The following is a 27,929-nucleotide window of genomic DNA, read 5'->3' as shown; positions in this document are numbered from 1 at the left end:
GATCCCAAGGGGATTTCCTTGAATTCCTTGCTGGGAAGTTTGAACTTTATCCTATAAGCAATGATTGGGAACTGGTTAAATGAGTCAAAGCAGGGTTGTAACATGGTCAGATTGACCTTTTGGAAAGGTCATTCGTCATAGTATTGGGTTATAGAGAAAAGAGGAAGAAATCAGAGTCCAGATGGGAGGCTACTGCAGGAAAGCAGGTGAGAAACAGTGAAGATCCGAGCCGGGGCAGAGCAGGAGAGGGACTGTGGACAGGGTCAGGATGGGGACAGAGCATTGATGTCTCCTGGGACAGGAGTGAGGGAGGAGGGGAGGCAGTCTGAGATAACGCCATGCCTTCAGAAGGGATGACCGGATGGTGGGAGAGGCACTGTTAACCAAGGAGGGAGGGTGGGTTCTGGGGCGTGAGGGTGGATTCCATTAGACATGACTGATGCCCATGGGACAGCCACTCGGAGATGACTAATAGACACCAGGAGGTAGCGGTGTGCAGCTTAGCAGTAAGTTAGAGCTGATGACATGGATTTAGGATTCAGTGTTAGAGTGGTGGGACCAGGTGAGGCCTCCCAGGAAACTCCCTGGGTATAAACCCAAACAATCTGCTGCTGTCGAGTCGATTCTGACTCATGGCAACCTCATGTGCTGCCGAGTAGAACTGTCCCATAGGGTTTCCTAGGCTGTCATCTTTACAAGAGAAGATCACTAGGTCTTTTCTTTCTTAGGGCCGCTGGGTGGGTTCAAACCACCAACCTTTCGGTTAGCAGCTGAGCACTTAACCACTGTACCACCAGGGCCCCTCTTTAGGTTGGTAGTCAAGTGCAAACCGTTTGTATCACTCCTGGGTATAATACTTTCTAATGAAGCCCTAGGTAGGTACTCCCAGTGCTGAGTTAGCTTACCCTTCAATTACACTTCAATACCCAGAACAGGGTTGTTATGAGTCGGAATTGACTTGACAGCAATGGGCTTGGATTTTTTTGGTTTTACTCAGAACAGATACAAAATATTACATTATTATTTTTTTGGTGTAACTCACAACAGCCAACATGAAACATAACTATTTACATATTCTATTTTGCGGAAAGGTGAAGGTTGCCAACTTTATTTACTTAGTTATCTATCTTAAATTTTTTTATTTTTTATTTTTTTAGCACTGCCATTCATTCCTAAGGCTGCCCTGGTATTTGCTTCACTTTTTTTTGCTTTAGCTACTCTAGTCAAGGGGCTTTCCTCAGTGCACATATGTCACTCCAGAAAACACTCAGAATGACAATTTAGGAAGCCTTGCGAGACCACGAAGCGTTAGAGAAGCGTGCTTTACGGGTGCCTGCCTTTCACCTGTTGACTGTCACCTGTTGCCTGTCACCTGTTGACCGCTCTTAGTGTTTACTATTAAGGATGTTTCAACAGGTCTCAAGTTAACTTGATAAAAACCAACAACAGAAATATTTCTCCAGCTGCTTTGTTGCTCACCTAGCTTCAAACATACTGTACTGCTTATCTTTTCTTTTTTTTCTCTTTTTGTTAGTGTGTTCCTGCAAGTTTTTTCAGCTGTTTGCAAGCTCTTCCCTAGGGGTGCTGGAGGTCAGCCAATCTCACACACAAAATACAGTGTAGCTACTTCTTCCTTCTTTAAAAAGCTCAGTTTGAAGGGAAACTAAGATGTCTTTTGGGGAAATGATGAAATGGAGAGCCAGGAGGCCTGTGTTCTAACAGCAACTTTATTTATCATGAGTGTATGGTCTTGGATTGACACCTGACCCCTTTGTGTTTCAGTTTCTACATCTGGAAAAGATTACCCTTGTAAAGGGGTGGAGCCCTCGTGGTACAGTGGTTAAGAGCTCAGCTACTAACCAAAAGGTTGGCAGTTCGAATCCGCTCACCACTCCTATGGGGCAGTTCTACTCTGTCCTATAGGGTCCCTGTGAGTCGGAATTGACTCAGCGTAACGGGTTTTGGGTTTTTGTATAGGGATATTCTGAGACTAAATATAGGGAAGTACTTTGAATTTTCAGAAAGTCTCTGAAAGAATGTAAGACAACATTTTAAACTATAACTGACTAAAAGCCATCTGTATCCTCTCCCCTTTGCAAGGATACAGGGAAAGGAATGAAAACACTTATCCCGGTGCTCGGCACATGGTGCTCAGGAAAATCCCAGCGAGATCGGAAAGCTCTCCTTCCTCCACTCCGCCCTTCTCCCCTCCCTCCTGGCCTTCCTTCTTTCATGCCTTCTTCCCTACAACAGGTCTCTTCTTTCTTTGTCTGGACTTGGTTCAGAACAATCTTCAATTATCAAGAAAGAGATCTCATTTAATAGTCTGTGATAATTATTTTTTTGAAATAATGCAAAACTGGACCATGTCCGCATGTTTTAGGAGACAATGATACTATATTATTTTAGAGAACAAGCTAATACCTCAGGTGTGACCGGCAGGAAGGGAAGTGAAAGGCCTAGAGTCTCTAGAGGGCTCTGATTAGGGAAGCACACATGGTCACAGCCACACTGATTAAAGGTTGGTGGTTCAGGCTGACAGAGCCCCGGTGGCTCACTGGTTAAGCGCTCGGTTGCTAAATGAAAGGTTGGTGGTTTGAACCCATTAGCCGCTCTGTGGGAGAAAAATGTGCCAGTCTGCTTCTGTAAAGATTGTTGATGTTGTTCTTAGGTACCATCGAGTCGGTTCCAGTTTATAGCGATGCTATGTACAGCAGAACCTAACGCTGCCTGGCCCTGAGCCATCCTCACAATCATTATGCTTGAGCCCACTGCTGCGGCCACTGTGTCAATCCACCGCGTTGAGGGCCTTCCTCTTTTCCACTGACCCTCTGCTTTACCAAGCATGATGTTCTTCTCCAGGGACTGATCCCTCCTGATAACATGTCCAAAGTATGTGAGACAAAGTCTCACCATCCTCACTTCTAAGGCGCATTCTGGCTGTACTTCTTCCAAGACGGATTTGTTCGTTCCTCTGGCAGTCTGTGGTGTGTTCAATATTCTTCACCAACGCCATAATTCAGAGGCATTAATTCTTCTGTCCTCCTTAATCATTGCCCAGCTTTCGCATGTGTAAAAAACAAACATACCAAACCCATTGCCATAGAGTCAATTCCGACTCATAGCAACCCTATAGGACAGAGTAGAACTCCCCCATAGAATTTCCAGGGAGTGTCTGGTAGATTCAAACTGCTGACCTTTTGGTTAGCAACTGTAGCTCTTAACCAGTATGCCACCAGGGTACATAGAAGGCAATTAAAAACACCATGGTTTGGGTCAGGCGCACCTTAGTCTTCAAGGAGACATCTCCAGAAGACTTCATGGTGCTCACGTAGAGCCTGTACATAGATTACGAGGCAGTCATTCAAACAGAGCAAGGGGATACTGTGTGGTTTAAGTCAGGAAAGGGGTACGTCAGGGTTGTATCATTTTACTACCCTTATTCAATCTGTACGTTGAGCAAATAATCCAAGATCCTGGACTATATGAAGAAGAATACGGCATCAGGATTGGAGGAAGACTTATTAACAACCTGCAATATGCAGATGACACAACCTTCTTGCTGAAAGTGAAGAGGACTTGAAACACTTACTGATGAAGATCAAAGACCACAGCCTTCAGTAGGGATTACACCTCAACATACAGAAAACAAAAATCCTCACAACTGGACCAACCAGCAATATCATGACAAACGGAGAAAAGATTGAAGTTGTCAAGGATTTCATTTTACTTGGATCTACACTCACCCATGGAAACAGCAGTCAAGAAATCAAAGGAGGTATTGCACTGGGCAAATCGGCTGCAAAAGACCTCTTTAAAGCGTTAAAAAAGCAAAGACGCCTCCGTAAGGATTACAGCCTTGCAAACCCTATGGGGGCAGCTCTACTCTGCCCTATGGGGTCATTATGCGTTGAAATCGACTCCAGGGCAACGAGTTTGGTTTTGGTAGATTGGTTCAGGCTTGACTTGAGCTGTTCTACTAATTTAGCGCTGAGGAAAGCAAGAAGCTGTTTCAGACCTACGCTCCTGCTGGTGGGGATTTGGGCTTGACAGAATTTTTAAAATGCCTTTATTTATTCTCTCTCCCTTGACATTACAGAGTAATTTGTCATTCTAACGTCATTACATATTCTCTCATGTTTTTAAAAACAGACACGTCGTTATTAACAAGGAGAGATGGTTGGAGTACTTTCCAATAAATTAATCATCAAAATGTCCAGAAAGGAAGTAATCTTAGGTCAATGATCTTGGATATCTTTACGCTTCAGAGCAGAATTTAAGCTACAAGACTCAGTGACAGAGCTGTTCCCATGGATCTGCCTCCTGCGGCCCTTTCTCACCCCGCCCGCTTCTCCTTCCACAATCAAAATGCAACCAGCCTCACAGCCTACCCAGCCACGTCAGGTTTCCCTGTACGGAGGAAGCCTGTATGGTTTAAAGTTTGTCAAGAAAAGTAAAAATAGATGCTGTTATGTAGAAACCAACGCCGCCACTTGCTATCAAGTCGGTTCTGGCTCATGGTGACCCCAAGTGTGTCGGGGTAGAACTGGGCTCCAGAGGGTTTTCAGCAGCTGGTTTTTCAGCAGCAGATCACTAGGACCTTCTTCTGACGTACCTCTTGGTTGACTTTAACCACCAACCTTCTGGTGAGCAGCTGAGAGCATTTACTGTTTGTACCACCCAGGGGCTTCTCTTTATAGAAAAGGGATTTTAAATTTCACCCATTTAAAAAGAAGAATGAAATGCCTTCTCTAGTGTACGGGCAAACAACAGAGAGGAATTCCGGCCCCACCTGTCCAGCCATGTCATCGAGCACAGTTCCCCCGGTCCTCAGAGGAGGAGAATCTTTCTGTGCCAGCAGATTACAGAGGGCTGACGTACGCCTGGCCAGGAGCAGAGACCAGGGGTCTAAGGGGCTGCCAGAGGAAGTGGCCTGGCCAAGTCCATACTCTTTCTGGGCCGGGAGCCAAAGGCTGTTTTGGAGCTCTTTTAATACACCTTTTTCCTTCCCCTTCCCCCAGCCTTCCCTCCCATCCCCAGACTCCATGAAAAGCCCCTTTTCTGGAGGTACCTTCAGGGAAGCCCTGGAACTTTCAGGCACCCCGTTTCCGTATTTCCCTGAGATGATTCCACAGGCAAGCGGAGACCATGTCATCGCTCCAACCCCTACAGAAAAAGGAAAGAAAAACCGTAAATAAATTGCTTGTGGGATCAAGAGTGTCGGGTGTCTAAACAGGACTTGGAAAAGCCAGTCGCTATCTGGCAGTGGCTGTACAACACACTCACTGCGACAGGTGTTGCTGAATTGTACAGGTAAAAACGTCACAGTGGCAAATGCTGTGGTATATATATTTTTACCACAATAAATAATTGAAAACAAAAACAAAACCAGCTGCTGTTGAGTCGACTTGGACTCACGGCATCCCCGTGTGTCACGGTAGAACTGGGCTCCACAGTGTTTCCAACAATAGATCACCAGGCCTTGCTTTCCAGGTACCTCTAAGTGGACCCGAACCTCCAGCTTTTCTGTTAGCAGCATGGCGCTCAACTGTCTGTACCATGCAAGGCCTCCAGGACTTGGTTAGTGTGGTGAAAAGGGTGGCCAGATGAATGAGTTCATGCCAGCATACAGCTTTCCGTGAACATTTAGGGGTTTACAAATTGTATTTCACTCTTTATAAACCAATTCAACATGCGCTGTCAGTCTTTAGGACTGGTTCATATAAGTAACCTGAAAACGCAGCTTATCCGTGATTTTCTCATGTCCAAAATTTGTTTTTTTTTACTCTCAGAGACAAGCCCTTCTCCACTTGCACAGAAACGCAGTGCTTTGCTGTCTGCGCGTGTCCAACATAGTGCCTGGGACACAGGAGGAGCACCAGGCCCATAGTGCCTGGGACACAGGAGGAGCACCAGGCCCACAGCGCCTGGGACACAGGAGAAGCATCAGGCCAAGTGGGCGGTAGACACGCAGTGCTGTGGAGCAGTAACAGCCGTCGTTCGTGCTGCTGTGGCTGAATTCTAACCTTTTCTTCCTGACTACTGTTTTCTTCTGTTTCTTTGGAAGAAAATTACCTCTGGAAACTTTTGATAAACAAGCCTGAAAATGGGCCTCATTTGTGTTTTTCTGGTGTCTAAAATTCTTGTATGTTTGTGTTTTTTCCCTCTCCCAGAAATCACATGGTGCTTGGCTTGTCAGTTGTTCCTGGATTCTCCGTGTCTAACTCAGTGCCAGGCACTGAATAGGAGATAGTGATATACGTACACATACACAAAACACCAAGGAGCCCTGGTGGCACAGTGATGAAATCACTTGGCTGTTAACTGAAATGTTGGTGGTTCAAACCCACCAGCCCTTCCACAGGAGAAAGATGTGGCAGTCTGTGTCCATAAATATTTACAGCCTTAGAAAACCTATGGGGTCACTATGAGTCTGACTTGACTCAACAGCAGTGGGTTTGGTTTGCATAAAAGCTACTGTAGAGTTAGCCCCTGACTCACAGCGACCCCACAAGCAACGGATCCTACTGCTGTGATCCGTAGGGTTTCCATCGGCTGATTTTCAGAAATAGATTCCCAGGCCTTTCTTCCTAGTCTGTCTTAGTTTGGAAGCTCCACTGAAACCTGTTCAGCATGACAGCAACACACAAGCCTCCAGCGACAGACAGGTGCACTGGCCGGGAATCAGACCTGGGTCTCCCACGTGGAAAGAGAGCATTCTACCACTGAGCCACCACTGCCCCCCAGAAGACGTAGATGTATAAAACCAAAAAAAACCCAGAGCTGTTGAGTCGATTCTGACTCATCGTGACCCTACAGGGCACAGAAGAACTGCCCCATAGGGTTTCCAAGGAGCGGCTGGTGGATTTGACCCGCCGACATTTTGGTTAGCAGCTGAGCTCTTAACCACTGTGCCACATATACATATATAAGACACATGTATGAGTATGTACACGTATACACAGATGAGACATGTGTATGTGTATGTATACATATAAGGCATATGCATATGTACACACACATATGTGTATTTATGGATAGGCAGTCATAGTTCACTCAGAGATGCCTACTTCGGCTAGAGCTAGCACCCTGTGAAAAATGAGTTTATTCACGGTTCTTTTCTTCATTCTGTGTGTGTTTATTGAACACCGACTGAGTACAGCTTATTTGCCAGTCACAGTTTATGACTCTGCTCGGCTCCACCAGCGGCCCCCCATAGGCTTAATGCGGCACGTGTGATCCTTCTGAGGTCTCCAGAACGCACAGTTCTTACTTACATTCATTAGGCAAGCATCTCAGCAGCATTAGTTTTTTTCGATCACTGATCCTGCCATTGTTAAACATAATCAGTACATTTGTTTTTCTCAATTACCAATTTTATGGTAGAGCTCTGGCAGTTGAACCTCCACCTTCTCTCGCTGGAAAAGATGGTACTCGGCTTGCTCACAGACGGGTGGGATCATATTGAACTGTCTTGCTACAGAATAGGCTTCCTAGGGAGGAATGACATTGAAAGTGAATTTATGCTGATGAGAAACAAGACTTCACAGTGGCTTGTACTTTAGTGAAATCAGTACACCCCCAGAAGCATAGAAGATGCCAGATAACAAGCAAAGTAAGAGCACAATTTCACCAAGAGTGATACCAAATGTGGGGAACTTACGCTATTCCTTGGAAGTCCAGAGGAAATTACTCAAAGTATGAATTATGGACTCTGATAAAGAAATGTGGTTTGGCTATTTCTAGGTTCATCAGGAAACAAAACTTAGACTGATGTGTACGAAGGATCTGCAGCCAGGACTTTACGAGCAGCATCCACCAGTTACTGGTTGCCACCCCGTCAACTCTGACTCATGGCGACCCCATGCGTGTCAGAGTAGAACTGTGCTCCATAGGGTTTTCAGTGACTGATTTTTCAGAAGGAGATTATAGGCATTTCTTCCAAAGTACCTCTGGGTGGACTTAAACCACCAACCTCTCAGTTAGCAACAATCGCATTAACCATTGGACCACCCTAATCCATTGCCATAGCGTGGATCCCGACTCACAACGACCCTATAGGACAGAGTAGAACTGCCCTATAGGGTTTCCAAGGAGCAGGTGATGGATTCAAACTGCTGACCTTTTGGTTAGCAGCCGAGCTCTTAACCACTGTGCTGCCAGTTTGTATTTGATATAGTTATTTTTTTTTTTTTAAAGAAAACTAGAATACTCTGTTCATATTTCTCATTAGCATTGAAATTCATTTTACCCTCTTGCCATCAAAGAGCACGCCAAACCTTGATTCCTGCTAGGGACCCAGGGCCCTTTCTGTTGTATTCATTCTGCGGAGATCCAGCCCCAATATCCATCTCTATCATGATGAAATTGATCACGGAATGCCAGCGCCATAATGATTGTGAGAACAGTTTGTGAAAGGTCTTGCAACTTACATATGGTATGTGATGGACAACAATAAGGTAGTCAACGGCCATTGGAAAACAGAAGGTAAAGTACCATGATCTCCATCGCACTCCACCGCGAGGTGCCCCAGTACATTGCCATCCCTTGGTTTATCACGTGTGTCATGGCTCGAACGATTTCTAGGGAAGGCCAGATAGAGAGCAGTTCATGGGTTCTCAACGTCTCAAAGTTACATGGTCTGGTTTTTTTTTTTCCTCCCCCAAAGTTAGAACTTTAAGGCAATTATTTCTTTGATTAATATACCTGTTTCTGTCAAGTGGATTCCAACTCATAGCGACCCTATAGGACAGAGTAGAACTGCCCCCATAGGGTTTCCAAGGCTTTACGGAAGCAGGCTGCCACATCTTTCTCCTGTAGAGTGGCTGGTAGATTCGAACTGCTGACTTTTCGATTAGCAGCTGAGCGCTTAACCACTGCACCACCAGGGATCCTCTTGATTAATATAGTTACTTTAATATTTCCAAACCAAAAACCCACAGCTGTAGAGGCGATTCCTCATAGCAACCCTATAGGGTTTCCAAGGCTGTGTACCTTTAAGGAAGCAGACTGCCACATCTTTCTCTGTGGACTGATTTAACCACTGGGCAACCAGGACTCCTGACTTCAGTATTATGACAACATAATAGTCTACCATGATACATTGATGGTTTGGAGGCCGGCAGTACTTTCATGTAAACTGACATTCCATTTTGCAGCAACGGTGTTAAATGATACTAGAAGCATAATGACCATTTGAAGCTCTTCTTTTACTTTGCTTCATGGTTCCTGGCCTCATAATCTCTTTCAGAACCTGGGTACCTTGCCGGCTAAAGTGAGAAGTAAGAGAAAGCACCCGTTTTGACTTTGTAGGATGTAACATCATTGAGGGTAGAGGGCCGGTTGCTGGGAGTAAGATTTGCAGAGCTGGGCCTGCACAGTGTGGCTGTTTAATAGAGACCACCCAACACCAGTGAGTTAAGCAGAAAGATCAACATATTAAACACTGAACAAACAGCTGCAACCGCAGTGCCTCAAAGCCCGCGATGGCACGCCTTGTGCCTGACCCCTTGGAACCAAGCCTTGTTCTAAGATACCCACGTAATTGATTTCCTGGGGCCTGCCCAGGGCCCCACCCAGCTTGCTCATCAGCCTCTTCCAGCTCGACATCACACTTCCTAAACAGGAAGACGATCCCTTCCACTGAGAGGTGGAGCTGAGCAGACATGGTACAGAGCCAGAGAGTACAGAGAGTCACGAGGTCAAATTAGTGAGAATTCACAGACAGAGCTGGATTTCTTCTACAAAGCAGGTCAGCTGAACACCCAGAACGCCAGGTCATTTGACATTTTCAAGGGGTGGCAGATCTCAGGCTCCTTCTTTATGTGCCATTGAGACCAGTAAGTTAAATGTCCTTCAGAAAAATCTCATCCTTGTCTCAAAGCAGAGTCAAGGAAGATGTATTCTCATTTTTATTTCTCATGAGCAAGCACTGTCTACACTGAGAGGAGACAGGGTTTGGAATGAGGCAGCCAGGGTGAAGCTCCTTGCCTTATTTGGCCTGTGTAAGCCATTTTAAATTGTCCTCGGTTTCTTGGGAAGATGGGAGTGATTTATCCTTATTGTCTATCCAACAGAGGCAGAATTTGATTTATAAGCAAAATATTTTTCTTTTTTGGAAAAAGATCCCCAAGTATCAGATTATCACTTAGCAACTGAAACTATGAAGTCACTCTCCCTGTATAAAACTGATGAGATACAGAAAGTTGTATGATATGGTTTTCCTCTTTATTTTATTATACAAGTGGGGACGAGTGCCTATTACAAACATTTCTGGAAGTGAAAACCATTATTTAAATCTCTGCCTCAAAAGTGTTCTCTCTCTTTGGACATCTCTATCATTGCACAAGCCCCCTTTATCTTCCCATTCTGTTTCATTCAGAGCTGGAGGGTTGTTCAATGTATTTATCGCGTCTGCTGTACTGGGTTTGGGGATATTGCGGTGAAACAAACATGTTGGTAAACACTGAAGAGGTTAACAAAATAAATTGAACCCAAGACTCTCCTTGTTTCCATTCTGTAATCAAGTAAGATTAAGACAGGGCTAGAGCCATGAAGCCATTTTTTTCTTTGCCTCAAGACAGCCCTCACCCCGCCCATTTCCTGGACTTGTTTCTTTTCCTCCTCAGAACCTCCATGAAGAGAAACAGCCATGGGCTGGCCAAAACCAACTAAAACAGGTCCTGCCCTCCATCTTGGCACTCCAGATGACCTTTAGCTCATTAACTGCCTCGTGCATGGTAAATTCTCTGCCCCTGGATGGAGAGATGACATGCTAATGAACGAAAATGGCTAACTGCCTCCTGCTCCGGGAAATGAACCCAGGCCCTAGAAAATGCTTACTCAATTCTGGGACTCTTTGTGCACTGGCACACGCCATCTCGTATTTTGTAATCGATCTTGCCTACGCAAATCAGCCTCAACAAGCTGACTGCATGCAGTCTTGGACTGTCTCCAACTGTCTCCTTGCTTGGCCAACCAATAAAGTTGCCTTCAGTTCTCCCCAACTCCATCTCTGTCTTTTGTCCCCGACAGAGTCGTGCCAAGCAGAACCCGGAGCTCCCAGCAACAAGATGAGCACAAAACACTTGGCTACCTGGAGGTCACTGAAAGAGAAGCTCAGGTGGAGAAGAGATTGTGACTCTTCCTGTGTATCCATTCACTTACGCAACAGGTATGTATGAAAAGCCTATTATTTGTCAGGCACTGTGCCAAGTGCTGGATAATCAGCTGTGAAGAAAACAGATGCAAAGTTCCTGGACTCAAGGAGTTTAGAGTACAGTGGGAAAGGAGGAGAAATAAATAAGCAATTAAAAAATGTGTAGTCCTATATAACTAGGGCTGAGATGGGCTTGAAAGGGAAGATCTGTTATTTAGGTTAAGGAAGATCTCACTGAGCAGTAATGCTTTAACATAAATTATTAAAAACAAAAACAAAGCCAACCATGAGGCCAATAAGGAAAAGATTTCAAGGCAGATGGAACACCATGTGCAAAGATGCTGAGGAAGGACAGAACTTAGTGAGCCCCAGGAATCAGAAGGAACACGTGGGGGCAGAAGCCTAGTAAGGGAGGAGAGGGGACAGGAGTCCAAGGGGAAGCTGGCAGGGGGCAAACCATATTCTTTGCTTGTTATTCAGAGTTTAACGGAAAGTCACTACCATTTCTAAAGGAAGGTAGTTTACATTTCAGAACAATGTCTCTGGTTGTGGTGGAGAATCAGTGGGGAGGAGAAGGCCTGGAGGAAACAGGTATTGCAGTATTCTAGGTAAGAGGTGAGCCCTGGTGGTGCAGTGGTTAAGAGCTCAGCTTCTAACCAAAAGGTCAGCAGTTCGAATCCACCAGGCGCTCCTTGGAAAACCTATGGGGCAGTTCTGCTCTGTCCTATAGGGTCACTATGAGTCAGAATAGAGATGACAATGGGTTTGGGTTTTTTTGTTGTTGTTATTGTTGTTAGGCAGGAGATAAAGGTGGCTTGGAATTGGGTGGTAGACAGAAGTGGATAGACCCAAAACATATTTTGGAGGTAGAATCCACAGGACTTGCAGATAGGCTGAATGTGGTAAGGAAAAGGCAGGAATCAAGGATATCTCCCAGATATCTGACTGTTCATAGAGATGAGGGGCCCCAGCGGTACAGTGGTTAAGGGCTCAGCTCCTAACCAAAATGTTGGCAGTTCAAATCCACCAGCCGCTCCTTGGAAACCCTACAGGGCAGTTCTACTCTGTCCTATAGGGTCGCTATGAGTCAAAATTGACTCGAAGGCACGGGGTTTTTTGTTTTTGTTTTTTGGTTTATAGAGATGAGGGAAGCTGAGGGAGGAATAGGATCTGGGAAGAAAATCAAGGGCTCCGTTTTGAACAGGCAAGAATGGAGATGCCTGTGAGATGCTAAAGGGGAGCTGAGGAGCAGACCCAGTTGGCAAAGGAAACAGTGAGTGATCTGGGCTGGAGATAAGTTCACGAAAATGGATGAGACTACTTAAGGGAAGTCTGTGGAGGAAAAAGAGAAGAGGGTCTAAGAGCCAGCCCGAGGGTTGGAAAGAGGACCGAGATGAAAATGTGCAGCCAGAGGGGCAGGAAGGAGTGGAGGGGAGGGATGTCTCAGAATCTAGAGACAGAGTGCTTCAAGGAGCTGTGGCCCCCAGGGTGGAACACTGCTGAGCATCCAAGTCAGAAGGACACCTTTCCACTGGATTTGGGCACACGACATGGAGGTCTTTGCATGCTGCAGGAGGGGTATCCGTTAGAGACAGCCTGTGTAGACAACTCTTTGAACAAGTTCAGAAATGAACGCAGCAGAGAAATAAGACATTTGCCAAAGCAATATTCAGGGCCAAAGGAGAGAGTTATTTTAAAGATGGCCTGGGTAAGAGTGCTGTGCCTGCAATGGCAATGGCAGTGACCTGGAAAAGGAGTTACTGATGATACAGCAGAGGGGCTGGGGGAGGAAAGGAGAGAGACGCTTGACACAGGGAGATGAAAAGCACCTGCGGTGTGGAAAGGCGACTTCCTTTGTGACAGGAGGTGAGAAGGACAAGGTTGATGGGACCAGGCAGGTTGGTAGAAGCCATCATGGGAAGAAGTGAGAGCTCCTGTGTGACAAATTTTATTCTCAATAAACTATAAACCAAGTGAAAAAGAGGTGGCATTGTTGAAAGAAAAAAAATCAGCCAAGATACAGTTGTTTAGTGTATCGTGGAAATACACTGCATTTTAAAAACATGCCAGTGAGAGCAGAGCGCCAGCAAAAAAGAGGAAGACCCTCGACAAGATGGACTAACACAGTGGCTGCAACAATGTGCTGAAGTGTAGCAATGATTGTGAGGATGGCGCAGGACTGGGCAGTGTTTCGTTCTGTTGTACGTGGGGTTGCTATGAGTTGGAAGCAACTCGATGGCACCTAACAACAAGTGAGAGTATAGATTCCAAAGGCGGAAAGTGAGGAAAAGGTGAGAAATAATATTCTGAGAGTGGAAGAGCCTATGCAAGATGCTCCAGTGCCCAGGTCCTCGGGTTGCTGGCTGTGTCTTGCTCGCTAATTTGTTTGGCTGCTGACCCTTCAGAGACGAGCTTGGTGGAACGGGGAAGTGCTCGTATCGCTGGACGAGGCTGCAGAGCAGTAAGCAGGGAGAAACTGCGGGAGAGCACAGGGGTTCTCAGCTGCAGACTCATGTTGCCACAAATTAGAATTTAATCTAATTGAGTTAGTTCCTTTTTTTTTTTTCCAAGGTCAGAGAAAAATTCCCTTAATTGTTTAGTTGTGTAACAGGAAATAATCATACTGACTGCTGAGGTATGGACATGTTATCAGGAGGGACCAGTCCCTGGAGAAGGACCTCATGCTTGGTTAGGTAGAAGGTCAGCGAAAAAGAGGAAGACCCTCATCGAGATTGATTGACACAGTGGCTGCAACAATGAGCTCAAGCCAGCGTGATAATGAGGATGGAGGAAGACTGGGCAGTGTTTCCTTGTGTACAGTGTTTCCTTGTGTACAGGGTTGCTATGAGTCCGAACTGACTCCACGGGCACCTGACAACAACAATAATATTTGAAGACACTAGAGGGCAGCATTGTTGAAAGAAAAAAATCAGCTGAGCCAACATAGGGCTGTTCAGCGCATCGTGGAAATACCCCGTATTTTGAAAGCATTCTAGTGACAGTGTAGAGTCCAAGTGAGGAAAAGGATGTCAGAAAGCTCATTAGTGCACTGCATTCACCTGCCTGCGAAAGGACACACAGGCAGATGTGACTGAATCTGGCAACCTTAGGCTGAATGCTATTCCCCCACCCAGACCCCTTCCCCACTTCTCCAGGCAGCCTTAACAGTGAGTTCTCAACTCTGACGGCACGTTAGAAACACCAGGCACCTTTAAAACTACCCATATCTCCACACTACCCAGTCCCTACTGTATTGGGATCTCTGAGGCTGAGGCCCAGGCATCAGTATCTTTTTTTAAAATCCCAGGTGGCTCCAACGTGCAGCCAGGGTTTACAACTACTGTGCTTGTTGACACCAATTGTTTTTTCTCAAAGTGTGGTCCCTGGACCAGCAGCATCAGGTCACCCAGGACCTTGTTAGAGATGCAAATGCTATGGCCCACCAAAGACCTACCGAATTACAAACTGTGGGGCCAGGTGTCAGTGTTTCAATAAACCCTCCAGGCAATCCTGGCGGCACTTCCGCCTGACAGCCACGGCTTTATGCCATTCTCGAGCAAGCCATTTCAAGGGGTATCACCCTCCTGGCACATTCTTCTTCTGCCCCTTCATCTAATCTAGATGCTCCATGCTATAATTTAATCCTCACTTAATGTATTTGCCGTAGCACATACGCAGATGGTTACTGTCTCTCTCTCATATACACGCACACACACTCTGTTATGAATCAAAATCACCTGGAAGTTTGATAAAAACACAGAGGCCCAGGTTCAAGCCTACTTTAACGACTCTAGACCTTTGTATTATTTTTATTAGCTCTTAAATCGCAAAGTTTGAGAGAAAAACTCTCTAAACTATTGAAAGACTTTGTTAAACCCTCCGGCTTCCATTTCCTTCCAGGCTGGAATAATCATTGTTTTTTAACTCCCCCCAGGAACACAGGCCACAAGCAGCTCCCCTGTTCCCTCATTCATCCCTGTAACCTTGGATGATACAACCTTTCTTGCTGAAAGCGAAGAGGACTTGAAGTACATACTGATGAAGATCAAAGACCACAGTCTTCAGTAGAGATTACACCTCAACATAAAAATCCTCACAACTGGTCCAATGAGCAACATCACGATAAATAGAGGAAAGATTGAGTTGTCAAGGATTTCATTTTACTTGGATCCACAATCAACACCCATGGAAGCAGCGATTAGGAAATCAAGTGATTTATTGCATTGGGCAAATCTGCTGCAAAAGACCTCTTTAAAGAGTTTAAAAACAAAGATGTCACTTTAAGGAGTAAGGTGAGCCTGACTCAATACATGGTATTTTCAATTGCCTCATATGCATGTGAAAGCTGAACAATGAATAAGGAAGGCTGAAGAAGAATTGATGCCTTTGAATTATGGTGTTGGTGAAGAATTTTGAATCTACCCTGGACTGCCAGGAGAATGAACAAATCTATCTTGGAAGAAGTGCAGCCAAAATGCTCATTAGAAGCAAGGATGGTGAGACTTGCCTCACGTACTTTGAACATGTTATCAGGAGGGACCAGTCCCTGGAGAAGGACATCATGTTTGGTAAAGCAGGGGGTCAGCAAAAGAGAAGAAGACCCTCAGATGGACTGACACAGTGGCTGCAACAGTGGGCTCAAGCATAACAACGATTGTGAGGATGGCGCAGAACCAGGCAGTGTTTTGTTCTGTTGTACAGAGGACAGCTATGATTCGGAACCAACTCGACGTCACCTAATAACAACCTTAGCACGCAGCTGCCCCCCATAAAGGCTGCAATGAGTGGTGTGAACTGAGACAGGTCTGCCCAGCTCTGGCACCATCACGCCATGCGTGACCTTAGCAAGCGGTTTTTACTTCTCTGAGTACTGGTTTCGCCCATCTGTAAAGTGAGGATAATATTGGTTCTGTGGGATTCTCTCAAAGCTTGAAATGAGATAATGTGTGTGGACTAACTGTGAATCTGAAAGTAACACGAACTGAGTGACTGGTGAGCGAGCAGGATGTGGTCTCTGGTTGTGACTTCTCAAATAGACACAGCCCCTAACATTAGTGACCAAAAAAAAAAAAAAAAGACATTCTTTTTTTAATTATGTAGGTCATCTATGTTTAGGAATGTACATTTTATACCAAAGAACTAAAGCTATTTCATTTTGTATGAAAAAAAAATTTTTGGTTGGTGAACATTTTTTTTAAATTAACCCTCATGCAAAAAAATCGCTGGTCACATTAAACCTCTCTTCACGTGAAAGGTCCCTTCGAACTTTGAAAGTTGTTAAGCAGATAGCTATACTGCATGAACAATAAACACTAAAGACTAAAACCATCAGGCCCGTTGCCATCGTGTTTTGACTTGCAGCGACCCTATGTGACAGAGTGGAACTGCCCCTTAGGGTTTCCGAGGCGACAGCCTTTACAGCAGCAGATCACCAAGTCTTTCTTCCTTGGAGCAGCTGGTGGGTTTGAATCTCCAACCTGTTGGTTAGCAGCTGAGCACTTAATCACTGTGCCACCAGGGCTCCTTATAAAGACTAAAGATATGCAGAAATGATTGTTTTGCTCAAATAAAGTATACTTAATCTGGCCATAAAACCAAAACAACCAAACCCATTCCTGTCAAATTGATTTCGACTCACAAAGACCCTATAGGATAGAGTAGAACTGCCCCACAGAGTTTCCAAGGCTGTAATCTTTCTGGAAGCAGACTGCCACATCTTTCTCCCGCAGAGCCAATGTTGGATTCAAACAGTCCACCTTTTGGTTAGATCCCATATAGACAGTTCTTAAAAGAGCGTAATGCTCACAGCAGACCTTTTTTACTAGTTAAACCTGTTGTCGTAGGGTCGATTCTGAACTGCCCTATAGGGTTTCGAAGGAGCAGCTGGTGAATTCAAACTGCTGACCTTTTGGTTAACAGCCCGAGATCTTAACCACTGTGCCACCAGGGCTCCTTTTAGGGGTTAAGAAGCTATACATTTTTAATATTATTTCTTCCTCTACCAGACATATACTCTTTAACTCCAGCAAGGGGGTGACTGTTCATCCTACATTTAGATAAAAATGGCCGAGTAGCTCACTCTAGGCAACGACACAGCTCTCTGATCTTTCAGTACAGCTCTATCCTCATTATTCCCTGTAATTCTCTCCTCACCACCTCCAGTCTTCCCAGCCTCTATCTAGATCTCATCAGCCTCCTGACACTTTCCAAGAAATAATTAGGTAGAAGATGGATCATTGAATTTCACCTTTTCCTTGAGCATATTCCCACTGATAATGTGATTTAAAACTATCCACTCGTAACCCCTCCGTTTGACTAATACTGAATAGAAGATGAATGAGATGCAACGGTAATGAAAGAGCTGATTGCTGTCCTGATGAAAGGGAGGAAAAAAACCGAGGGAGCACCCACAATGAGGAAGGGGTACAGTACTATCACTGCATATGTCTCGTCCTATAGGATTTGCGAGCACCGAATGAATTCCAATTCGTTTAAAAACATGCAGGAGGAGAGAAATTAAACTCATGCCTGAAATCCCTGCAATGGGAGGATTAAAACAAACAAACCAACCTAAGGGAAGTGAAAATCCCAGGGTTGTTCGATTTTCCTAAATACCTGACTTATGCGTTCATCTCTTAAGCTTAACATTATATCATCCGTGGATTATAGGAAACTGGCCCTGTAAGTTAGCATGCGGGGTTTCTTTGGCGATGTTACTACAGTAAATCATTAAAAAAGGAATTTTTACAGTTTGAACGGGTCTTTCCTTGACATGTGGAATATCTCCCTGATATAATTGAAAACATTAAAATTTGAAAAGGGATGGTCTCTCTGTCTTCTAAAAATTTTTTAAAATTTGCTTTTGTCACTTAGAGTCCTTGGGTAGTGAAAATGATTTGCATTTATCTACTAACCTAAAGGTTGGTGATTCGAACCCGGCTAGCTGCACTGCAGAAGAAAGGCCTGGTGATCTGCTTCCATAAAGATTACAGCCAGGAAAACCCTATGGAGCAGTTTTACTCTGTGACACATGGGGTCGCCATGAGTTGGAATCAACTTGACGGCAACGGGTTTTTTGTTTGTTTTCTTTCCACTTCGGTTTTTGATCCATCTTGAGTTGTCTTTTGTGTATTGTGTAAGGTAGGGATCTGATTTCCTTTATTTCCCACATTATCATGGAAGACCGATAACCACTTTCCCAACCCCATTTATTGAATAGACCAAAAAGCCAAACCCATTCCTGTTGAGTCAATTCCAACTCATAGCAACCCTACAGGACAGTGGAACTGCCCCATAGGATTTCCAGGGAGCAGCTGGTGGATTCTAACTGCCAGCCTTTTGGTTACCAGCCAAGCTCTTAACCACTGCACCATCAGGGCTCACCTAGGAATTTATAGGTACCCTTTACTAGCTGTAACATATAAAAGGTCTAAAGACCATATCTTTGAGAATTACTAGCTTTTTATTTTGTGATCCTCTTTAGCTTTTGGCTGCAGTTTTTCTTACTGAGAAATGAAGATGTCTCTAACTTCTTGATGTATAAACTAAGTTTTTTTGTTTTTTTTGATGGAGTAAGTTTGCAAAACTCAATTGAGTTCTACCTCCTAGTTCAGTAAGTAGCTCCAGGGGTCTTGAAAGCTTGTGAGCAGCCACCTAAGATGCAGTGATTGGTCTCTATTCACCTGGAGCAGCAGAGGAAGAAGGAGACCCAGGAACTAGAGAAGGACATGGACTGTAGGTCTAATTGCCTCCATAAACTACTACCTCCACTACCACGGGACCAGAAGAAATGGATGGTGCCTGACTACTATTATCGAATGTTTTTTGGTTTTTAATATAATTTGTTGTTGTTGAGAATATACACAGCAGAACATATACCAATTCGATAATTTCTACACGTACAGTTCGTTGACATTGATTACATTCTCCCAGTTATGCATCCATTCTCACCCTCCTTTTCTGAGTTGTTCCTCCCCCATTAGCATAAACTCACTGCCTCCTAAAGTTCCCATCTAATCTTTTGAGTTGCTGTTGTCAACTTGATCCCATATAGATAAAAGAACACAATGCTCAAGGCAGACATTCTTTACTACTTAAGCTAAACTATTATTTGGTTTTATGAAGACTTCAGGGGGTATTTTTGGTTTAAGGTTTAAAGATTAAAAAAAAAAAAAACTTTAAAGATTAGCTCAGGGTAAAAGCTTCAGGGGCTCATCCAACTTCCATGGCTCCAGAAAGCCTGGATTCTATGAGAATTTCAAATTCTGTTCTGCATTTCCCCTCCTTTGATCAGAATTCTTCTATAGAATCCTTCATCAAAATATCCACTACTGAATGTTTTGATCAAGGGCCCAATAGATGGATCCTCAGCAAAAGGAGGAAAAGTGTGGAACAGAATATCAAACTAATATAGAAATCAGATGTACTAGATCCATTGAGACTGAGGGAATCTTTGAATCTAATGCCTGGAAATAATCTTTAAACCTTGAACCAAAACTATCCCATAAAACCATCGTTAAATTAAGCAACGGTTTAGCCCAATTAATAGAGAACATTTGTCTTGAGCATAGCGCTCTTATATAGAATTATCTATATGAGTGTGAACCGACAACAGTTAATCTAATGCACAGATGAAAACTTAAAGGGGCAAAGAGGCTAAATTAATGATGAAACAATATGGGCAGAGATAGTGAGAATGGTGACACAATGTGAAGTATGTAACCAATGTCACTGAACTGTTCATGTAGAAATTGGGAATGGATATATGTTTGGTTGTGTATATTGTCACCAAAAATAAACAAAAAATTTGAAAAAAATGTAAAAAAACCCAACTCAATTGAAAGTCCTTCAATTGTAAAAGAGATTTACTGCCTCTTGTCACTGGAAGTGCAGAGGTGGCCTGTACTTCAGGGTTGGTTGTTCCAACAAGTTATTGAGGACCAACTTGTTTTCTGACTCTCTGCTCCGCTACCCCAAGGCTGGTTTCCCTTGTGGCATTGAGGTGGCTCTCAGTAGCATTCGTAGCTGTGTGCTTCCTTGTTCATACTTAGCTGGGCCCTTTTTCCACAGTGTTTCAAGCAAGACTCCTGATGCTCACCCTGATTGGGCTGCTTCAGTCACATGAGTCAATGACTGTGGCCAATGGAAAAAAAATGGGCTGACTGGTCCACCTTGGAAGTGGGAATGGGCAAGGAGAGGGGATGCTAGTCTTCTCTGGATCAATTCGCTTTATGGGGTAGAGGTGATCACACACATGAAAACCTGGATGCCTGAGAAAGGAGGGATGGCTGCCGGGTAAGTGACCAACAATTTCTACCATGTTTGGATGAGGTCTTGTTGAACACACGTGGAACAGAAGGGCAGGGAGGGGTCTAACTCTACTGAGTGCCTAGTATGTGCTCCGTGTTTGGGGGCATTTAAGTTCTACTATAATTCTGTGAGGTGATATTGTTATGTTTCCATCTTACATTTGAAAAAATTGAATCTCAGAGAGATTAAAAACTTGAAGGTAGTTCTGAATTTTCCCACTAAAATCAGCTCCATCTGCTAATCCCTTTTCTCAAACAAAACAAAACAAATGACCTTTTTCCCTTTCCCTGTGCCCATATTTATATTTCATGCCCATCTTTTGGTTATGACACTTGAAACACATAAGGGAGTTGACAGTATTGATATCAACTGAGGAAGCAAGCCCTCAGACTTGTCAAAAGGAAACGTATTATGCAAAACACTCACTAAAGAATAGTTTTCCAACTGTTCATTGAAATGTTACCAAATAAATTTAACCAAACCCTACCAGCTTCTACATGACATCTAATATTTTTTATGTCCATTATGAGTGGAACAGTTATTTTTACACATGGGCACATTTGTCATTGCATTGTAGATATCTGACTCAAATATTGAATTTCTCATCTTTTAAATTGTGTGAACATCATCCTCATTGGTCAGTCAGACAGATGTTGAATCTTGACACGTAGCTTCTTATTCTATTATTCTGTCTGGACCTTGTTATTTATACAACTGTCTGTGTATCAGCTTCTCAGGACAGGCTTTTAACTTTATGTGAAAAGAAATTCTAACTTGTGGGTGAAAGAATAAAGCAAAAAGCTTGGCAGAGGATTGATAAAAGTAAAAAAATATATATATATTTCTCCTAATGAGATTTTCTACTGGCAAATTCAGTTTTATGCCATAAAGGGAAGCAATCTCTATTTCTTCTTTAATAGTATAAGGCTGGCCTTACTTCTTGGTTCTACCACAGGAGATGTCTGGAAGGAGATGCTATCTTAATCGTAATGATTTTAAAACCTCTACCCCTGCAGCCAATACAGCTCACTGCCAGCCCAAACTCCATGTTTGTTCTGCAGTGCTTATTATGTTTGTCGGGCATCTGGTAACTCACCAAAAGGCAACCTGTAAACTTGACGTGGTGAAGTTGAATGATTTCTCAGCTTTTCAACAGTGAACTCCCTGGTAAAGAGGAGCAACTAATCCTGTTAATATTTTAAACCAAAGCATCTGTCACTTTCTACATTAACATTTAAGGCTGGGTGGGATACAGACCCCAAATTCTGGTAAAGAGACCAGACTTCATGGTCTGGCTGAGACTAGAAGGACCCCAGAGGTCATGGTCCCCAGAACTTCTGTTAGCCCAAGACAGGAACCATCCCCAAAGCCAACTCTTCAGACAGGTATTGGACCGGACTGTGGGACAGAAAATGATTCTGGTGAAGAATGAGCTTCCTGGATCAAGTAGACACATAAGACTATGTTGGCATGTCCTGTTTGGTGGGGAGATGAGAGGGCAGAGGGGGTCAGGAGCTTGGCTGAATGGACAGGAAAAGAGAGAGTGGAGGGAAGGAGTGTGCTGTCTCATTAGGGGGAGAGCAATTAGGAGTATATAGCAAGGTGTATATAAATTTTTGTATGAGAGACTGACTTGATTTGTAAACTTTCAGTTAAAGCACAATAAAAATTAAAAAAAAATTTTTTTAAGGCTGGCCTAGGAGTGGCTGGGCAACTTTCACTGCAAGGAAAACCCTCTGGTGGGTCTGCATTGGGATGCCCCATGTTCTATTCCTTGGACCCATTTCACTATTAGACATGTCTTCTTGGTTCTGATCCCTTAGACTCTTTCTTTGGGGCTTTTCTTCCTTTTTCTGAGGATCTTCTTCCTCCCTCACCCCAAAATGGCAGTTTTCCCTTATTTTCTCTGTTAGAGTCTTCTGCTAAGGAAGGATTTAGCAACGTTTTTCATGGTAAGACAGTGTTTCTTAAACTCTATGAACAGTACCCACTGAAGTGGCTGCAAAAGCAAACATCATTGGACAGCTCTGACTTTATCATTAAAATGTATGCAAATTATTTATTCTACACCATAAGAAAGCATTTATTTTAAAACAGTAATAATATTTTTCTTTACAAATCTTTGAGTAATACTTTGTGTAAAATGCCTCTCAATACAGTTTTCCACGTGGTCAAGCTTGTAAGAAACTCGGTTTCTTTTTGTTTTCCTGACAACATCCCTCCTAACACTCTGTCTTCCTGCTACAGCCTGTACTGGTTGCTCTCTGTGTCTAAAGCATAGCTGTCCTCCTGGGACCACCCTTCCCTCATCCTGGAAATTCCCTTCCTTTTCATGGGATGGCTCTTTCTGGCTTTTATTCTCTCATTTTGGTGACGTGCATTTTCCAGTAACTTCTGAGAAATTTGTTTGGGAGACAGAGAAGTCAAAATGTCATTATTCCCTCACCCCTGACTGGTAGTTGTGCCCACCAGGTTGAAAATATTTTTGCTTAGAAATTCGTAAGCCTGCTCCGATACTGCTGTTGAGAACCCCTAGACAATCCTTATTCTTAATCCTTCATGCGTGTACTCTTTTAACCCTCTGGAATACTTTAGTATGTTTTCTTTATCTTTGAGATTGTGAAAGTTCACGTTGGTGTTACTCTAAATGAATCTCCATTCACTGCGCTAAGTACTTGCTGGGCCCTCTCAATCTAGAGACTCACGTTTCTCATATCTGGAAATTTTCTTGTATTATTTCTCTGATAACTCTCTCTCCCACCATTTTATTGGTTTTCTCTCTAGAAATTCTTTACGTGAACAGATGTTGGATGTCCTGGACAGAACCTTAACTTTTTTAACTTTTCATTTCTACTGTCCATGTCTTTTTCCCTTCTACTTTCTGGGACATTTCTTCAACTTTAATATCTAAAATTTGTGTTGATTTTGTTTTTACTTTAGCCATTATACTTTCAAACTGTAAAATCTTTTTTTAGTTCTATGTTGTTTTTGCTCTCTTTCATCCTATTTTTGTTTTAATAATGCAATATCTTCTCTTATCTTACTGAGCATACTAATTATAATTTCTTTGAAATTTTCTGTATCTCTCTGCATTCCTGTTTTCTATTTATTTGAGCTCTTTCTTTAAACACCAGGGGGTCCTTGGGTTTCTGTTCACATTTAACAGTGAGGTACTAAAATTGTGCTTAGATGGTGTCAACAAGTTCAATTCACTGTGGGATCATTTGGGGGACTTACTATTTTTTTTTTTCTCATTTGAGTTTTTTCCCCAGGAATGTCAGTATTTGTTAGACTGTTTTCTGGGACAGTTCTTTCCAGAGAAATACTCTCCCATCTTCTGCTTGGGGACAGTATAACCTGGCTGCTAGTGACCTGGAGTGAGTGAGAGAAGGTGGAGGGGGGGTCTCAAAATTCATAATCCTTTTTTCTTTTTCCAGTCTGACCCAAACTTCCTCTATCTCTGGAACCCCCAAGAGCAGAGGCTCTCAACTCAGTTTCTCTAATTCATATGCCCCTGACTCCCACATGGGAGGAAAAAGGCAGGACCTTGACTGCAGACTTGGGGACACAGGGCTTCAGTCACTCCTTTTAATCTTTCAAATAACTACCTTGTTCTTAGTTTCTGCCTCACCCCAACTTTTGTGGCACTGGTGCCTGTAATGCCTGAACCATCCTGAGGTTGTGGGTACAAATATACTTGTTTCTCATCTGCAGACACCTTTAATAACTCTTTCGCAGCTCTGCTAAGTTATTTATGATTGCTCCATCCTTTTCCCACTTTCACTTATGTTCGTGCAGGTGTCCAGTTTTCTGCTACTTTCCTCAGAGATAGCGTTTCTATTTTTGTTCCTTGTCCTCTATGTTGTTTATTTTAAAAATATATATATATTTTTAATGCTGAAAAAAAAATATAACACAAATTTGCCAATTCAACACTGATTATTGGTGATGGTTTTCTGGCGTACAATCCAAATTGCAGTGGTTGGGGTTTTATAGCATATGATGTTTTCCAGTATTTGAATATTGGCAACCAATTACTCCCCAAAGCAGAAGTGACACTTTCAAAGTTGTCAGATTCCTGGAGAGGGGTTGTGGGGCAGATGAGTGATGGGGCACGAGAGATGTCTCTGTGTAATGTGTACCTTTTATATAGGTGGCCAAGTGCCTTACTCTGTAATTTCTAGAGACTTTAATCTTAGACATGGCATGCAAGGTTTCCCTAAACTTCCAATTACTTTGGATTTAAAGGTATTTTCTTATAATCTAAACAAATTTATTTTATGAAACTAATGGAAGAGTTACTGTGTTTTGGATGTGTAATTTAAGTCAAAGGAGCCCTGGTGGCACAGTGGTTAAAGTGCTCGGCTGCTAACCAAAAGATTGGTGGTTCAAACCCACCAGCCACTTCACTGGAGAAAGATGTGGCAGTCTGCTTCTGTAAAGATTAAAAAAAAAAAAAAACCCACTGCCAAAGATTACAGCCTAGAAAACCCTACTCTGTCCTATAGACCATGAGTTGAATGGAATCACCTGCACAAGACAATAATAACAACAACTTAAGTCAGATAGATTTAAAATTGACATCTAAACACATGTAAATAACATGACTTGTGAAAATGTCCATTCACAGGTGACCTTATAACACAGCTTTGTTCACCTCCCATCACCCCTTTACATCAGTGGAGATAAGTGTCCCTTGGCCCTGATTAAAACTCAGGCTATTTCCATAGCTTTCCTGCCCACTCTCGGGTAGTCCTGACGTCATTTCAAGCCATAAACACAGACTCCGTTTGGTAACTAGCATGTCCAGGCATAGATCTCAATCAAAACTCCAAGCTCACGTTCATCTCCCTTTCCTGAGCTGGGACCTGCTCAGGCTAGAAGCCTGCAGAAGGGGCAGTGGGGTGTGGTGTGTTTGGTTTCTCTATTCCTCTACTTTCTCTTCTCCTCTGGGGCCTTCTCCTCCTGGCTCTGGGCTTTCAGCTGCAGCCCTCCAACCTCCAGGAGACCCTGTAGGACCTAATACAGAGGCCATTCACAGGTGTCCGCCTCTCCACCTCCACATTTCCCAGACAGGAGTCAGCCACCAGGCCACTCTACTCCCTCACCATTGAAGCCATCTTTTAAACAACCTGAATGGCCTTACAGAAGCTCCCATCCAACCAGGGTTGAGTGAAGGGGCAGCCTCTCCCCTTGCTGGGGTTGGGTGGAGCTCACAGAACAGTCTTCTCCAGATATGTCCCCCTCACTGGATCTCTCCTCCTCTCTCAACTCTTTATATTGTGAGTGAGGGGCTCAGAGTCATGGAACTGAGAGTGGGGGAGGAGGAGATGGGAAGGCTCCTCTCTACATAAGAATGATGACTCTTCCATGTAGATGGATGGAAAAAAGTAGAAAACACTGTCCTGCAATCCCCAATATCATAGCTAATGACGGGAAGGCTCCTCTCTACAGAAGAATGCTGACTCTTCCATGTAGAAGGATGGACAGAAGTAGAAAACACTGTCGGGCAACCCACACTGTCATAACTAATGCAGGCAAGGACCCTCAGTGTGTGCTAAAACTAAGCCGTGGGGGCCAGGCTACTCACCTGACCTCAGTGAATCATATTCCAGGTTATTTATTGATTACAAAGTCTAAGAGGTACCATTACGGTAGAGAAACCTGGCAGACTCATCCTAACTGAGTGATCAACCTTAACATGACTGGTGATGGAACCCAGTGTCCCTCCTGGACCCTCTGAGGGACACAGTGAGAAGGACCCAGCATTATCTGGGTAGCGGTCTTACCAAAAGGCTAAAATCTTAATCCAATCATGAGAGGGTAATCAGACAAATCCAGATTGAGAGACTTTCGGCAGAACAACTGGCCTGGGTATATTCACTTATTTTTTTTAACGTCATTGCCATTAAAGAGGGAAAAAAAAAGGCAGAGGAACTATTTTAAAGGAGATTAAAGAGCCATGACAACTAAAGGCAATATGGGATTATTAATTAAACCAGGGACCCATCTCCTTCTGCAACAAAACACACAAATAAAGGATGTTTCTGTGACAATCTAGGAAATTTGAATATGGATTGTATATTAGATATCAGGATGTTTCTGTGACAATCTAGGAAATTTGAATATGGATTGTATATTAGATATCAGTGATGTGATGACTGTATTATTATGTTTACATGGAAGAATGTCTTGTTCTCAGGACATTTCCTAGAGAGTATTTTTGGGTGAAAGACCACAACGAGAGAGAGAGAGAGCAAAAGAGGGTTCAGCTGAAGCAAAACATGGCACAGTTTGGTAAATCTAGCGGTACTGAGTGTTTATACTTTCAACTTTTACTTAAGTTTAAATTCTCAAAATAAAAAGTCGAGGGCAGGAAGAGTCATAAAACTAGTTCTTGCCCATTTCCTTTGAGAATATAGAAATGGAGATTTAGCATCTCACTTTGAAATTCAATTCAATTATGTCTTGGTGTCTGGGTGAAACTTCAATTATTGCATCTTAGGCACTCCTTCGAAACTCTATGGGGCCCCACATACTCCGTCCCATAGGTTGCTATGAGTCGGAATCGACTTGATGGCAACAGGTTGGTTTTTTGGTTTTTTTAGGCATATATATTTCTAAAAGAATAAACATATGTAACAATAATACCAAAGCAACCAAACCCATTGCCATAGAGTTGATTCTGACCACAGCGACCCTATAGAGCAGAGTAGAACTGCCCCACTGCGTTTCCAAGGAGTGGCTGGTGGGTTCACGCTGTTGACGTTTTGGTTAGCAGCTGTAGCTCTTAGTCACTGTGCCACCAGGGCTCCACAAAAACAACAACAGCAACCCCAAAATATTTGTACAGTGCTGCATTATAATTTATAAAACATTTCCACTTATCTCATTTTATCTTCACAACAATCTTGGAAATAGCTAAAACAAAACAAGCAAAAACCAAATCCACTGCTCTCAAGTCGATTCTGACTCATAGCGACCCTATAGGACAGAGTAGAACTGCCCCATAGGGTTTCCAAGGAGCACCTGGTGGATTTGAACTGCTGACCTTTTGGTTAGCAGCCAAATGCTTAGCCACTGCATCCTTCCCATTTTATAAATGAAAACCTAAGAAGCAGGAAGCCTGAGCAATTCAACCAAGACCACACACTTAAGACGGACACCCTTGTCCTCTAACTGTGGATCCCATCCATTTTTCACTACAGATATTGAACACTCGAGAAGGGCATAACAAACCCATTTACTCTCTCATTACTTCATTTTGTACAGAAATTAGGAGAGAAGCTTAAGGGCATTTTTTTGTATCCCCGCGTCTGAGAATTGTAGGTTAGCAGTGATACAGGTGGCTCTGCTCATCTCACTAAAACAAAGTGTATCAGCCATGCCAGTAAGCCCTCAGAGTGAGACGCTGCTGAGTACGAGGATTAGGTCCCTGGGTGGTATAAGTGGTTTTCAATCA

The 27,929-nt window shown here is 43.4% G+C and overlaps 1 protein-coding gene and 1 long non-coding RNA gene across 6 annotated transcripts in view; one reads left to right on the top strand and one right to left on the bottom strand.

Annotated features, from left to right (window-relative positions):
* Window positions 1-27,929, bottom strand: part of KCNAB1 (potassium voltage-gated channel subfamily A regulatory beta subunit 1) — a 228,950-nt gene that overhangs the window by 15,949 nt on the left and 185,072 nt on the right. For both annotated transcript variants that reach the window (XM_003416135.4, XM_023555364.2), the window contains exons 9-11: window positions 8,497-8,582; window positions 7,373-7,493; window positions 5,072-5,166 (exon numbers count right to left, since the gene is read on the bottom strand). In XM_003416135.4, the coding sequence (XP_003416183.1) occupies window positions 5,072-5,166; window positions 7,373-7,493; window positions 8,497-8,582 (302 nt within the window). The remainder of the gene's footprint in view (window positions 1-5,071; window positions 5,167-7,372; window positions 7,494-8,496; window positions 8,583-27,929) is intronic.
* On the top strand, window positions 5,299-24,940 carry LOC111752292 (uncharacterized). Of its 4 annotated transcripts, XR_002787247.2 has the most exons (5): window positions 5,299-5,313; window positions 5,494-5,580; window positions 5,793-9,751; window positions 11,035-11,173; window positions 15,093-24,940. It is a non-coding gene; the product is annotated as an uncharacterized LOC111752292 (long non-coding RNA). The 4 variants fall into 4 exon arrangements; XR_002787246.2 differs by lacking the exons at window positions 5,299-5,313; window positions 5,494-5,580; window positions 5,793-9,751 and adding an exon at window positions 9,822-9,839; XR_002787245.2 differs by lacking the exons at window positions 5,299-5,313; window positions 5,494-5,580; window positions 5,793-9,751 and adding an exon at window positions 10,721-10,739.

The sequence above is a fragment of the Loxodonta africana genome, chromosome 23, assembly GCF_030014295.1.
Source record: "Loxodonta africana isolate mLoxAfr1 chromosome 23, mLoxAfr1.hap2, whole genome shotgun sequence".
In the NCBI taxonomy this organism is placed as follows: Eukaryota; Metazoa; Chordata; class Mammalia; order Proboscidea; family Elephantidae; genus Loxodonta; species Loxodonta africana.
The sequence above is the reverse complement of the archived record's forward strand: the minus strand, read 5'-3'. Positions and strand labels throughout refer to the sequence as shown.